The sequence below is a fragment of the Pieris brassicae genome, chromosome 4 (assembly GCF_905147105.1).
Source record: "Pieris brassicae chromosome 4, ilPieBrab1.1, whole genome shotgun sequence".
NCBI classification, from domain to species: Eukaryota; Metazoa; Arthropoda; class Insecta; order Lepidoptera; family Pieridae; genus Pieris; species Pieris brassicae.
In genome coordinates this window covers 4,900,498-4,912,092 of record NC_059668.1, presented here as the reverse complement: position 1 = coordinate 4,912,092, position 11,595 = coordinate 4,900,498, and the positions used below count along the sequence as shown (strand labels likewise).

Below are 11,595 nucleotides of genomic sequence, written 5' to 3'. Positions count from 1 at the left end.
GAATTACAAATTTATACTTCATTATACGCAAACAATTCGTAAACCAATCGTATTCCTTAAATGTCTAAACTAAAAACAAATCAAGAGTACTAATATGTATTTGTATTGAAACACTTCACAGGAAACGTTTAAAACCTGATAAACTGAAGCACGCTAGATTTCCAAATAGTAGACTGTACCAAATCTGTGGTAATCGCTGTGATGGTGCTGTCAGCAAGTAACGTTATTGTATCTAGTATATATTCGTTTATAAAGGCCGACGGGCACCCACTCACATGGGTGTCCATGGGCTGCGGCAGCTGCCTGTTATGGTCTTTTCGTCGGCTCGCTTGCCCCTCTATAGTGTAAAAATACTTGAGAAATGGAGAAGGCAAAACAATAACGAGTCCTGCATTGATTAAATTAATTCTTAAGCAGTATTAAAATTTGATAACTAGACTAGACTAGTTTCCATGTAGTTTATGAATATGTCGTATAACTTGAAGTTCCGGGTACGATCCCCGACGGAACAAAAATTTATTTCGACTCTGGCAAGATCTGACTTACTCATGTCTGGTCATGGTCAGGCCTAAATTTACGCGCATTATAATTAGTATGAAAATCACCTTTCGTTAGAATTACTTTCTAAGCAATCCTTTCTAATTAAGATCGAAAAAATTATGTCAATATTAAAACGAATTAAAACCAGTTCTATATCTTTCATAGATGTCAATACTTCAACAGTAAAATTATAGGTGTATTAAGATTAGAAGTGAAAGTATTTTTTACGAAATGTTTAAAATATCGTTCTTGTATTGTTTGTTCAAGAAATACCTTAGTGTTTAGTTTGTAAATATTATTCATTGTCAACTTTATGTAAATAGCTTGTATTAAATACAGTTTGGTAAATTTAAAAGGGTGTCGATTTCAGCCCTAAATAATGTTATATGTACCTAACAGTAACTAGTATATGCGTATATGCACTAGCGTAGATCAAATTAGAAGCTTTCTCTTCCCTATACTGCCTTAGATGAATCATCTAACTGAACAATCAATTTCTAACTTGAGTTGAACTGCTGATACGTATTTATAATATTAAAGTAACATTTGATATAGTTTATAGACTCTAGGATATATTAAAAAACTGTAAATAAAATGATAGTGTAACTACTCGTACTCTTTCTTTCAAATTTGATTAACACTATGATAAAAAGGGACAGACAAATACAAAAGACAGATTTAAGTTTTATGAGTAAGGAAAGTATATGAAATATTAGGTAGGATCGGTCTCAATACATTCGGATAAATGTTTGTAACATAAAAAATCTAAAGCACTTTGTATGCACTCTTTGGAACTATGCTTTATAATTATGTACTTTATGCTTAAATCACTAGAATTTTTATGAAATTCGATCTCTGTGATCTTATCAGGGTACCTATTTTTGTCTCCTATTTACTAAGTATTTTATAATATACCGCACTTATCATATCATGATGATGTGCCGTCAAATTCCATAACTCCTAAACATCCAGGTAGTTTTATTACATTAAATTGAACCATAAATTTTACCTGAGTGATTTATTTTCATTACCTTCGTAAGTTGCTATTGTACAGGTAACTTTAAAAAGTGTTGTTGAATCTCATGCCATCGGAGGCCGATAACAAAGTCACGACAAACGAGCGGGTAAATAAAACAGGTAAATACCATAATGTGATAAACACGTTTATTTTGCGTCAAACATCCAGCTTGTCCACAAGCAGACACATAATAATTATACATGCAGTTATATATTTGCTTAGGTTTCATATTCAACTATCGTATTAATATTGTGGTATGATTATAAAATATATTTTGATACATTGATTTGCTGCAGTAACTAAATGAATTACTAACATGTATCTAAACTTAAATAAAATCATTGGTCTTGTTTCTTACATTAATTCGTGATGTCACAATGCACATGTCGCATTACACAAATAGTTGGAATGTTTATCGTTGAGCGAATCGAGGCATTTGGCAATGTGTCCCCGACCTTTTACTACAAGTGAGTCGACTCGTCTTCGACACGTTTCTGAGCTATGACCCGATGCGCAAAGGCCACTGAATATTCATTACACACCTACACTAAATAAACAAATAAAATATACAAAGCTATCTACATTGCGTATTATCAGTATCACTGCGACCTCGAGGTCAAGGTAACTTGTTAATTTTTGGTAATGTCACACGTTAGTCCGAACGTCAATAAATAAACACGTCTAAATCGACGCAGTATTTTCCCTATATTTTGATACTAAACTAGGATATGGGAAAATAATAGCAACAATATAGAAGCGGCGATCGTCGGAACTTCGGCGCCGCCGTGCTGATGGTCAGGGCCAGACGGTGGTGACAAGTCCTCGCCATAAATGTAACTCTTCAAGCCAGTGTGAGACCTTAAAATTCTGTAATTCACCTCTTCAATAGAAACTTGGTTTTTTACAAAGTTGAACAATCTATTGACCATAACGTAAATGTTACCACGGTCATCGAAAGTGAAACGGTCCACCCATTGAATATAGTTAGGATCGCGGGCAATCGTGCGTTGGCCGGTGCGGAAATCAGTTGTGGTATTCCATTCTGCTATGGTCGAGTTGCCAATGAGACCATAAAAGAGAATGCCAGTCGAGTCCATCTTCATCCCGTCAGTTTGCGATGTTTTAGTTCCCAAATCTACGACGTATGGTTGAAGCGCTCCTTCTTCCTGCTCTCCTAAGGACTCATTTCGCAAAATTGATGCATTGATAGCGTACATATGGTAACTAGATAGGGGACAGTAGTAGACAGTGCGGTCGATGGTTTGATCTTCCGTACGAAATTGCGGTCCAAGTGCAATTCCATCAACATTCACTGGAAGGTTTACCGTAGTTCCGTTAATGCGGAAAAGTGTAGCTTCCGGAACAGACGACATTGATCGTTTGTCGCGGAGCTTCCATATTTTCTTGTCACTTCTTCGGAATACTATAATTCCTGGATCTACTGCACTGTTGTCTGTAATATAGGCGTAGTCTCCGTCGCGGTTGTCCACTACGAGGTCATTTAAATATGTTGTGTTAGGGTTCACTATATCACCTGGTAATGGGATGCGTTCCATTTCATTATTTCCAGTTTTCAAGTCTATCAGTACAATGGACGGCGGGCATTTAGAGTCCGGTTTCTGGGTAAGTGTTCCAACTCTTCCATTATCTAATATCCACATTATGCTGTTACGATCGATTTCAATGTTTTGCACAAATTGTAAAGCGGCACAGTCTCCAAGTTTGTTTTGTGACCAGCTCGGAAATGGTTTCAGTTTCGGCGCTGTTGTTTCATTTTGAAAAGCCGGTATCATCGCCAAAGTAGCCGGGACACCGTTCAACATTCGCGGCAACGTCATATAGAGGTTATCGCCATAGAAATTAATTCCGGATATTAAAACATTTTTAGGAATATAGTTAGAGGAGTTGAGGTAACTTTCACGATCATCAGGAGATTCCCATTCGAAGTCAACGGAGCGCCATTCATAAATCACTCTGAATTGTTCGCGGTGTGGGGTAACTGATTTTGTGGTTGGTTTGTCATTTTGCGCCACAACAGCGGCTAAGACGGCGTAAAAGACCAGCAAAAGCATGGTCGGGATGAGCGCGGTACTTGGAGCGTGTGTCGCGGTCGGCGCGAGCAATGCGACTGGCGGATACTCTGAGCACCGGTCTGCGTGACTTGGGACCCTGTTGCGTGTGTCACCGGCCTACGTCATTAATAATGATATGACGATTAATGCATTCTTACCGCATGAACGAATTTATCTTAACAGAGACAAATCATATATAAACTTTTCCCCTGGAGTATATCTTAGTAAATAGTCATTGTTATACAAATGCAAATATATTTGAGCAAGGGTGCACCAAGGACGTCCGCCTCACCCTAACGAAGTAGGGGTCCGACAGTCTAGCCGTTTATGTACAACGTACCGGAATCGATTTTAGCTGCATCGGATTTTCTAATCTTCCAATGTCTAAAGTAAACCTAATTTACTGACGGATAAGACGTATGTTAGATACGGCCATTCTCTCAACACACATATGGCGTACGTTCAAATTATTAATAAGTAAAATTATGATTCTTACCCAGAAACTACTTAACCAGAAAGCGCTATTTTTCAAACTAATTTGTTTTTTACAAGCAATTTGTTATACTAGTTAGTCGCCAACGAAAATTGCAGGGTAAAAATTAACTAAAATAATTTAATCTAATATTAATTAATTTCAGCTTATAGGACTATAAGATGCACAGTTGAGACTTTATAGCAAATCAATGAAACGAACGCAGAAATGTCTGCATTTCGTCCTATGGCGATCGGGGACAATACAGGTCTACATATGTACATACAAAATATTATCTATTCCAATTCACAAGTCTTACAAGACTGTTAATTACATATTTGGTATAATATCATTACCATAATATGCAAAAACCATTTATTTAATGAGGCATGTCTAAGTGATTCATTTGTGAGGATGAATCACCGAACTTGGGAACTCAAAACAATGCAAAAATGTGTGGGATGTATTCAGTAAACGGTGTGAGAAAAATCATAAAATGATTTATTTATACAAATGCAAATAAAAATGAATTAGGAATATTCCGCGAATTTACTTTCGAATATAGTTCGGTATTTGTTTTTTTGTAGGTTATGTTTAAGACCAGAAAAGGATCCATAACAAAGTCTGTACACATAGCCAAACTGACGTAACACTGCTAAACCCATCACAATTCAATAAGTTATGTGGCCTTAATGCAATACCATAGATTGCAATGTGACCTTTATAACCAGGTCCTAAGACATTGATTTGTAATCGCAAATTAATACTGATACCTTGCGGTCGACTGCTAAGGATCTTCCGCGGCTCAAATATATTAACATTTATAATATTATGCATAATAATACGTACAGGAAATGGCATTGTATTATCGTTAAACGTTCAATGAAGGTGAAATGAATTGTAAATTTTTAATTAGTGCTTCCTTTGACGGTGGCGGTTAATCCCACAGCCAAACCTTGAGACCTGGGTAAGAAAACTGAAAACTGAAACTTGACTCTTGAGATTCTTCTAGGGGTAAATGCAAAACTTTATTATAGAATATTTTGTTTACACTTTTTATAAATCACTCTACTAATAACTATACATATATCTATAGCTAATAAATCGAAAGATAAGTGCATTATTATCATTATTAATTACATTATTATATTAAATCTGGAGAGATTAAATAAATCATTATAAAGTGGAATGGAGAAATTTAATGTCATCTTTACAAAATCGAATTTGTATTTAAACATTTATTCTAAAATTTCTTTCCTTAACATAAGGCCCTTTTCAAAAATACAAATACAGTCGAAATAAAAAACGAAAACATAAAAAAAAACATGTGATAATATGGACTTCTACCTTTACTCTTATATTAGTCCCCTATTGGATCATGCAGATGCTGTAAAAAAACAAAGGTATACAATGTGTGGGCGAAGCGTGTATATGTCACAGCCAAGCTCAATTAATAGCTTAAGTAGCCGTTTCATCAACAGCCTAGCCTCTTAAGTAATAAAACGTCATCGATCCAAGTCATCTGTCTAGGTGTTTGATCGACTGGCTGAATAGTAAATATTGCTCAGGGTGTTAATTGAACGGCTTATTAAGCTAGTTGGCTGCAACATATACAGGTCGTAGGAAGTTATTGGACATGAAGGGAAAGTACCTTAAATATCGCAGATAAGGTATTTCACTAAAGAAGACTTTAAGTTATTTTTTCTTTAAGAAGACTTTCCCTTCATGTCCCATAACTTTTGGACGCCCTGTAGATTATCAAAATTTAAATGATTAACCGCATGCTTTAGACGCTTTGAGCTCAATGTTACCTGAAATATCTTGCACGCAATGATATTATACAAAACGTCAAGTAAGGATATTAATATTGTAACCTTGTAAATAAGAGGTTCATTCACGATTCTTCACGTAACATTTAAATCAGGAAGCGCTGTCAGTTTAGAACGATTAGCACCAAACTACGAACACAAAACGATATGTATTGTTTATACGTGGTTTAAATTTAGACTATATTTTTAATATGTGTATTGTGTATATTCTTTTGTAGCATAAACTTGGTACAGAAAATGCTATGTTCTATAGAGGCTGAAAATAAATACACTTGGAATTTCCGCGTTTTAAAAGTTACTGGGCAACGCATGTGGCGTAAAACTTAGCGGTCCAGGATTCGATTGGGGGCTAAATAACGATCTTCTCGTTATTTTAGGTCAATTCATGCGGCGATAATGTACGCGAACATTTTCGCGTATTTCTTCAAGTCGGAAGTAACACTTTTCATATTTCCCGACTGCTACGCAGAACACGCAATGTTAATGCAATAAAGCGAAACTGCAAAATACGTGCTAAGAAAATGCAAAGGTTGTTATCACTTGTCCTTGGCTTATTTTTTGCCTCATGAATAATGCAATATAGGCCTACATTCAAAGAAAGTTGACGCCACCTGTCTATTTCTAAAACACGAAGTTCTTAATAGGTTATCAGGTGTTGATAGTAATATTTTAATAGTCAAGAGGTTGAAAGGTCGAATGGATTTAGGAGTTGAAGTGGTTAGATGATAATATCTTAATTAGCAACCAGTAATCTTAGTTGGTTGTTTATAACTTTTTAAAGGTTAATGGTGCGTTTAAGTATTAGTTTTGAGACCTAGAGTAATATCGATTTATTCGAAATTTAGGATTTACGCGTAACGACTATTGTTTATCAATATTGTATATTTATTTGACAAACAATTTAGCACCTACGTAAAATGTGTCACTAAAATGTAACAAATCGTACGCACCAGGGGTGTTTACGAGCAATACTAAAAAATAAATTACTAATAGGATCTCAATCAGCTAGAGTTAAGAATATGCACTTACAAACCTTGTGGTTTCGAGTTTACGTATATTATATACCGATATATAATCTATGTAAAAGTCACAAGTAAAACTAAGTATTATTGATAGTCATTGTTTTACAGGAGTAGGTACTTGTTTATTTACGAATAATATTTATTACGTATAGCGACCTCTGTTATCATTTCATACCATCAATAATTTAAATTCTTTTTGTTGTTGTAATTTAAATATCGTAATAAATCAATTCATAATATTTAATAGAATGCCTAATTATTGTCAGTTGTGAATTCCACGATCATGCCACGAAATAATATTGTAGATGTCAACGCCATCTACTAACAGTAGCAAAATACTAGTGGAACAGTATAATTCTAAGGCAAAGAAGCGTTATATGAATGTAACAGTAACTACTAGATGGCGTTAGCGGCCAAATATGTCATATAATAATATGTGTGTTATAAGTTATAAGGAAATGAGACATACTACGTTGTTAACGTACGTACGTTGTTTATTACGTTATTTTATAAATACAATATATTTCGTACTTTAGTTTCCTACATATTAATAATAGTTATACTCTGGTATTTAAAAAAGGTTTTGTTTTTCAGACTTATGAACATATACTAAGGCTAAGTAAAATAACATGCTTTAAGCAAGTTCGTCTGTATGCAATTAAAACAAATTCAGTCGACGAAATAATATTTTCATTGGTTAAAGTAAGAATAATTATGAAGAATTTATTAAGTTTTTTCTCTTCAATTATCATATCCCGTATGGTCTAGTGGCTAGGATACCTGGCTTTCACCCAGGAGGCTCGGGTTCGATTCCCGGTACGGGAAAGTACCTTTTTTACATTATTCACATTGATTTAAATTAACCATTTGACGAATGTTAATTTATTTCGCATTCGCATTAGGGAGCGTTCAAGTATTACGTCACAAAATTTTTGGAGATTCTTGACCCCCCCCCATGAATCGCACCGAATCGTTTTCTGTATCCAATAGTAAAACGTTTCGTGACCACACCCAGTGATTCTTTATAGCTAAAACTTACAAGAACCCCCCCCCCCCCCCCAACATTCGTTATTATATATATATATATATATATATATTAGTTCTTAAAAAAAATGTATTTATATTTGGTATGGTAAGACACGGTTCCTAAATAAAACTATCTAAAAATCGATTCGTTTTTTATTGGACGTGTCACAAGAGGAACGCGGAATGCTAACCATTTCCTTTGAGAGGCAGCCTCCTTATTAGAAATCTTTGTGTAGCAGTCGAAGCAGCAAAATTGTGGGATTATTGTTAAATTAAATTGTATTGTTCGTTACCACATGACAGCCATGATTTAACTTTAATAGGTTTAAAATGTTTGTCGAAATGTCCCCAATTAAAATTTAATAGAATTTCATGTTTTTATTGCGAATTATGAATTGGTAGTATGCCATGTGAAAGAAATGTCAACCATATCAATTTTTTCATAAAGATCTTAATACAGGACTGTTTCACGACCACAGACTATAACAAATAACAATATCGCCACCGCAGTAGTCGCTCCGCTATGACTTTAAAAAAGTATTAAACGAAAAAAGTTTCTATGGAAAATTGAATTGATTTAACTTTTTAGTCACAGAGCCAGCTCACTCCGAGTGTGAAGTTTTTACAAAGACAAATTAAGCTTTTTCTGTAAAGTTTCTAATATTATTTATAAATATTGATGACTTTCGTTTAACTGCCACTCATAGGAGTGATCGGTTGCTAGCGATAGTGATCGCGCGACAAATAGCGATCGTTCGAGCTTGCGACGTACCGGTTGTCTCATTTCATAATAACCCTGCTATTCTAATCTATTCCTAGCTGTCGGTAACAGTCACTAGCGAGACGCGTGACAGAATAGTTATATATAGACGTTCAAAGGTCATTTAGTTTTACACTGAAAACCCAAATTTTCATCGGCTCATGTAGCTCTTGGTCAAAGGTGAATCCGGCTGTCACCTGATAAAGGGAACGCATGTGAAGAGATGTAATGCAAACACAGGAATGTACCGAGATATAACTTAAGATATAAAACAAATTATTTTGAAATATTTATACAAGTACAAAAGTAATTTAAACACATTTTCTTCAAAATTATGTATCTCTGTATTTGTTGTATACAAATCTGTGGCCCCCACTATCACCGGACATTAAAGCACTCGATAACTTTCACTGAAGGTCTGCAAAGATCCCTTTATCTCAGTTGACCATCTACCGATGCGTGTGCAAATGGCTGCACAAAAATTTATTGAAATGAATGAAACATGCAAGCAAAATTCGATCAAGTTAATTTCAAGTAATTAAGTAAATTTTAGCTTTTTGGTAATTAAGAAAAAGGGTCATTGTAATAGGAATTTATTGGATATTAATTACTGGAAAAAAGTCAGTTATGAAAGTACTGAATCGTCATAACGTCCTCTATCCGCAGGTACCATGTTAATCATTATTTACGCCACAGCCCTGAATAATTTTATCGTGAGTATATCTTGACTGGTTAAAAGTACCCATAAGCCACGAGAATGCATGCACATGTAAGTGAATGAAGCGAGGGAATATGTTAGGATTGTAGCAAGTGCAGATCGGTTTCGGACCGATTCGGGAATAATGCGCGGATATATAGATAGACAATACATTGTTCACATAGTTGTAGTGTAGTAAACATATTTTTGTTGTCGTTGATGCAAAACACATTTTAATTTGTATCCGGTAAAGATGAATTAAAAGTAGACTTAAGTTAGTTTATATATAAACAGTTTAAATAATATCATATGTTTGTATTAGGCATCAAGTTCACATCACATACTTTTGTGAGATTTACCTCGTTAATTCATTTTTCTTGATCTACGCTGACGTTGAGAAGTAAACTTGTTTCATGTCAGCAACGTTTTCTATTTTCCCATTTCCTTATAACAATAACAGGAATAATATTTTTCTGGTTTAAGCTGTACAGTTTTTAAATGTTAGTATAACTAAAACTCATACAAGTCACTCAAAATTGCATGATATAGCAAAACTTTCGACTAGGGTCTTTTAAGAAAATAACCTTGCGTGTTGTTCCCATGAGAATGTAAATGTGTGCTCCTGTTTCACCATGCCTCCTGCTGATGTCATGTGTAACATGGTGTAGTGGTTGCAGCTCCTTACAAACATTGTGTAATACAAAAAATAATCCTTGGCGATTAAGAGTGGCGGAGAGTTTATTGCGAGTTCTTCTCTTCCGTTCTACGCCCTTGAATTGAGAACTGGCAGTAAATGTAAATTTAGAAGCATATATATTATTTTTTTTGACATTCATAAGTATACATTGTGTTTCCTATATGAATAAATGATTTTTAACTTTGACTTTGACTTTGCAGGCGCTTTATAACGTATGTGTGTACCTATAATCTATAAAATAAAGTAATCGTTCAGCTAAGATAATATACGAAAAAAATACACATGTGTTTGAAACACACAACACATCATAAATCATAAATAATTTTAGTACGAAAGTATTGATTCCTATGGCAGTACTTAAACACAAAATATAGTAATAAGTAAGTGAAAACAGATTTAATATTAATTAATTTAACCGCAATGTATAATATTAATTAATTAAAATTAGGGTCAAAGTCGCATTTATACCGGCCTTGTACTATAAGAAGTCATAACATTTGTGACAATAAATAATTCAATAATCTTATTATTACAGAGATGTATTCTTAATTTAAAGTACACAGCGTGTCAATACTATTGTCAAGAATACAAACTATTTAGAAAAATATATTTACAGAACTTTTTATTTCTAAATTTCATTTTTTTAGCATTAACCAACTCCGTAATAAAATTAACGATAAGCCCTACCTAACTATATACCTAACTATATCTAAATCTAAATTTCTAATCTTATCCATTTACAATATTAAGTCTCATACGATTTACATCGCATTTGGGGTTTGACTCTAGATGACGTCATTAGGGAGTACTAATGCCAGCCAATTCGACAATTATTGAGAGAGTCATTGACATCGTTACCTATTTATTGGTTTTTAAGTAGCATGGCAAAAAGATAAAATTTATCGGTCATTTCATAAGCAAAATAATGTTATACAGATGATTACAAGTCTTTTAAATTTAGGTACATCACGTAATTAGAAACTTAACCCATTATTGACTACCACTTTATTCGGAAATAATCGCATTACAGAGCGATAACCTATATTATTTATAGACCGTTGAAAACAAATCAAATGTAAACAATTCCAGTAATGTAAGAATAAACTATATAGGTATGTACAAGGAAAAGGATAATTCGCCAATACTGAATAAAGTGATTTAAAATGATGTATATTTTTTCTATTCGTTAAAAAATCTTTATTTTCTATTTAATGGTAATTTTTCAACGAAGAAGAAACAAAGTTTAGTAAAGTACAAGTGCAGAGGTCAACAAATTCATAAATACTTTAACCGGAAATATATAAAAAAAACACATATTAACGACTTTTTATTACTTTCAGTTAGCATTTAATTGAAATGTGATATAAAGGTATAACGAAATAACGATCAGTAAATCGTTGACATTGACATTAGACGAAAAAGATAAAAGATCAAAGTGCGGTTGTTGTCAGATCATGTCCAG

At 33.9% G+C, this 11,595-nt stretch overlaps 1 protein-coding gene and 1 non-coding gene across 2 annotated transcripts; one reads left to right on the top strand and one right to left on the bottom strand.

The window, feature by feature from the left end:
* Positions 1–1,682: 1,682 nt before the first annotated feature.
* Positions 1,683–3,689, bottom strand: LOC123709098 (protein yellow-like). The gene has a single exon (XM_045660224.1). The coding sequence runs from the start codon at positions 3,628–3,630 to the stop codon at positions 2,275–2,277; it is 1,356 nt and encodes a 451-aa protein (XP_045516180.1). The 5' UTR covers positions 3,631–3,689; the 3' UTR covers positions 1,683–2,274.
* A 4,017-nt stretch (positions 3,690–7,706) lies between these two features.
* Positions 7,707–7,778, top strand: Trnae-uuc. The gene has a single exon. It is a non-coding gene; the product is annotated as a tRNA-Glu (tRNA).
* The last annotated feature ends 3,817 nt before the right edge of the window (positions 7,779–11,595 follow it).

Excerpts from the sequence above, each read along its gene's own strand:
- LOC123709098 (XM_045660224.1), bottom strand. The coding sequence starts at position 3,630 with ATGCTTTTGCTGGTCTTTTACGCCGTCTTAGCCGCTGTTGTGGCGCAA.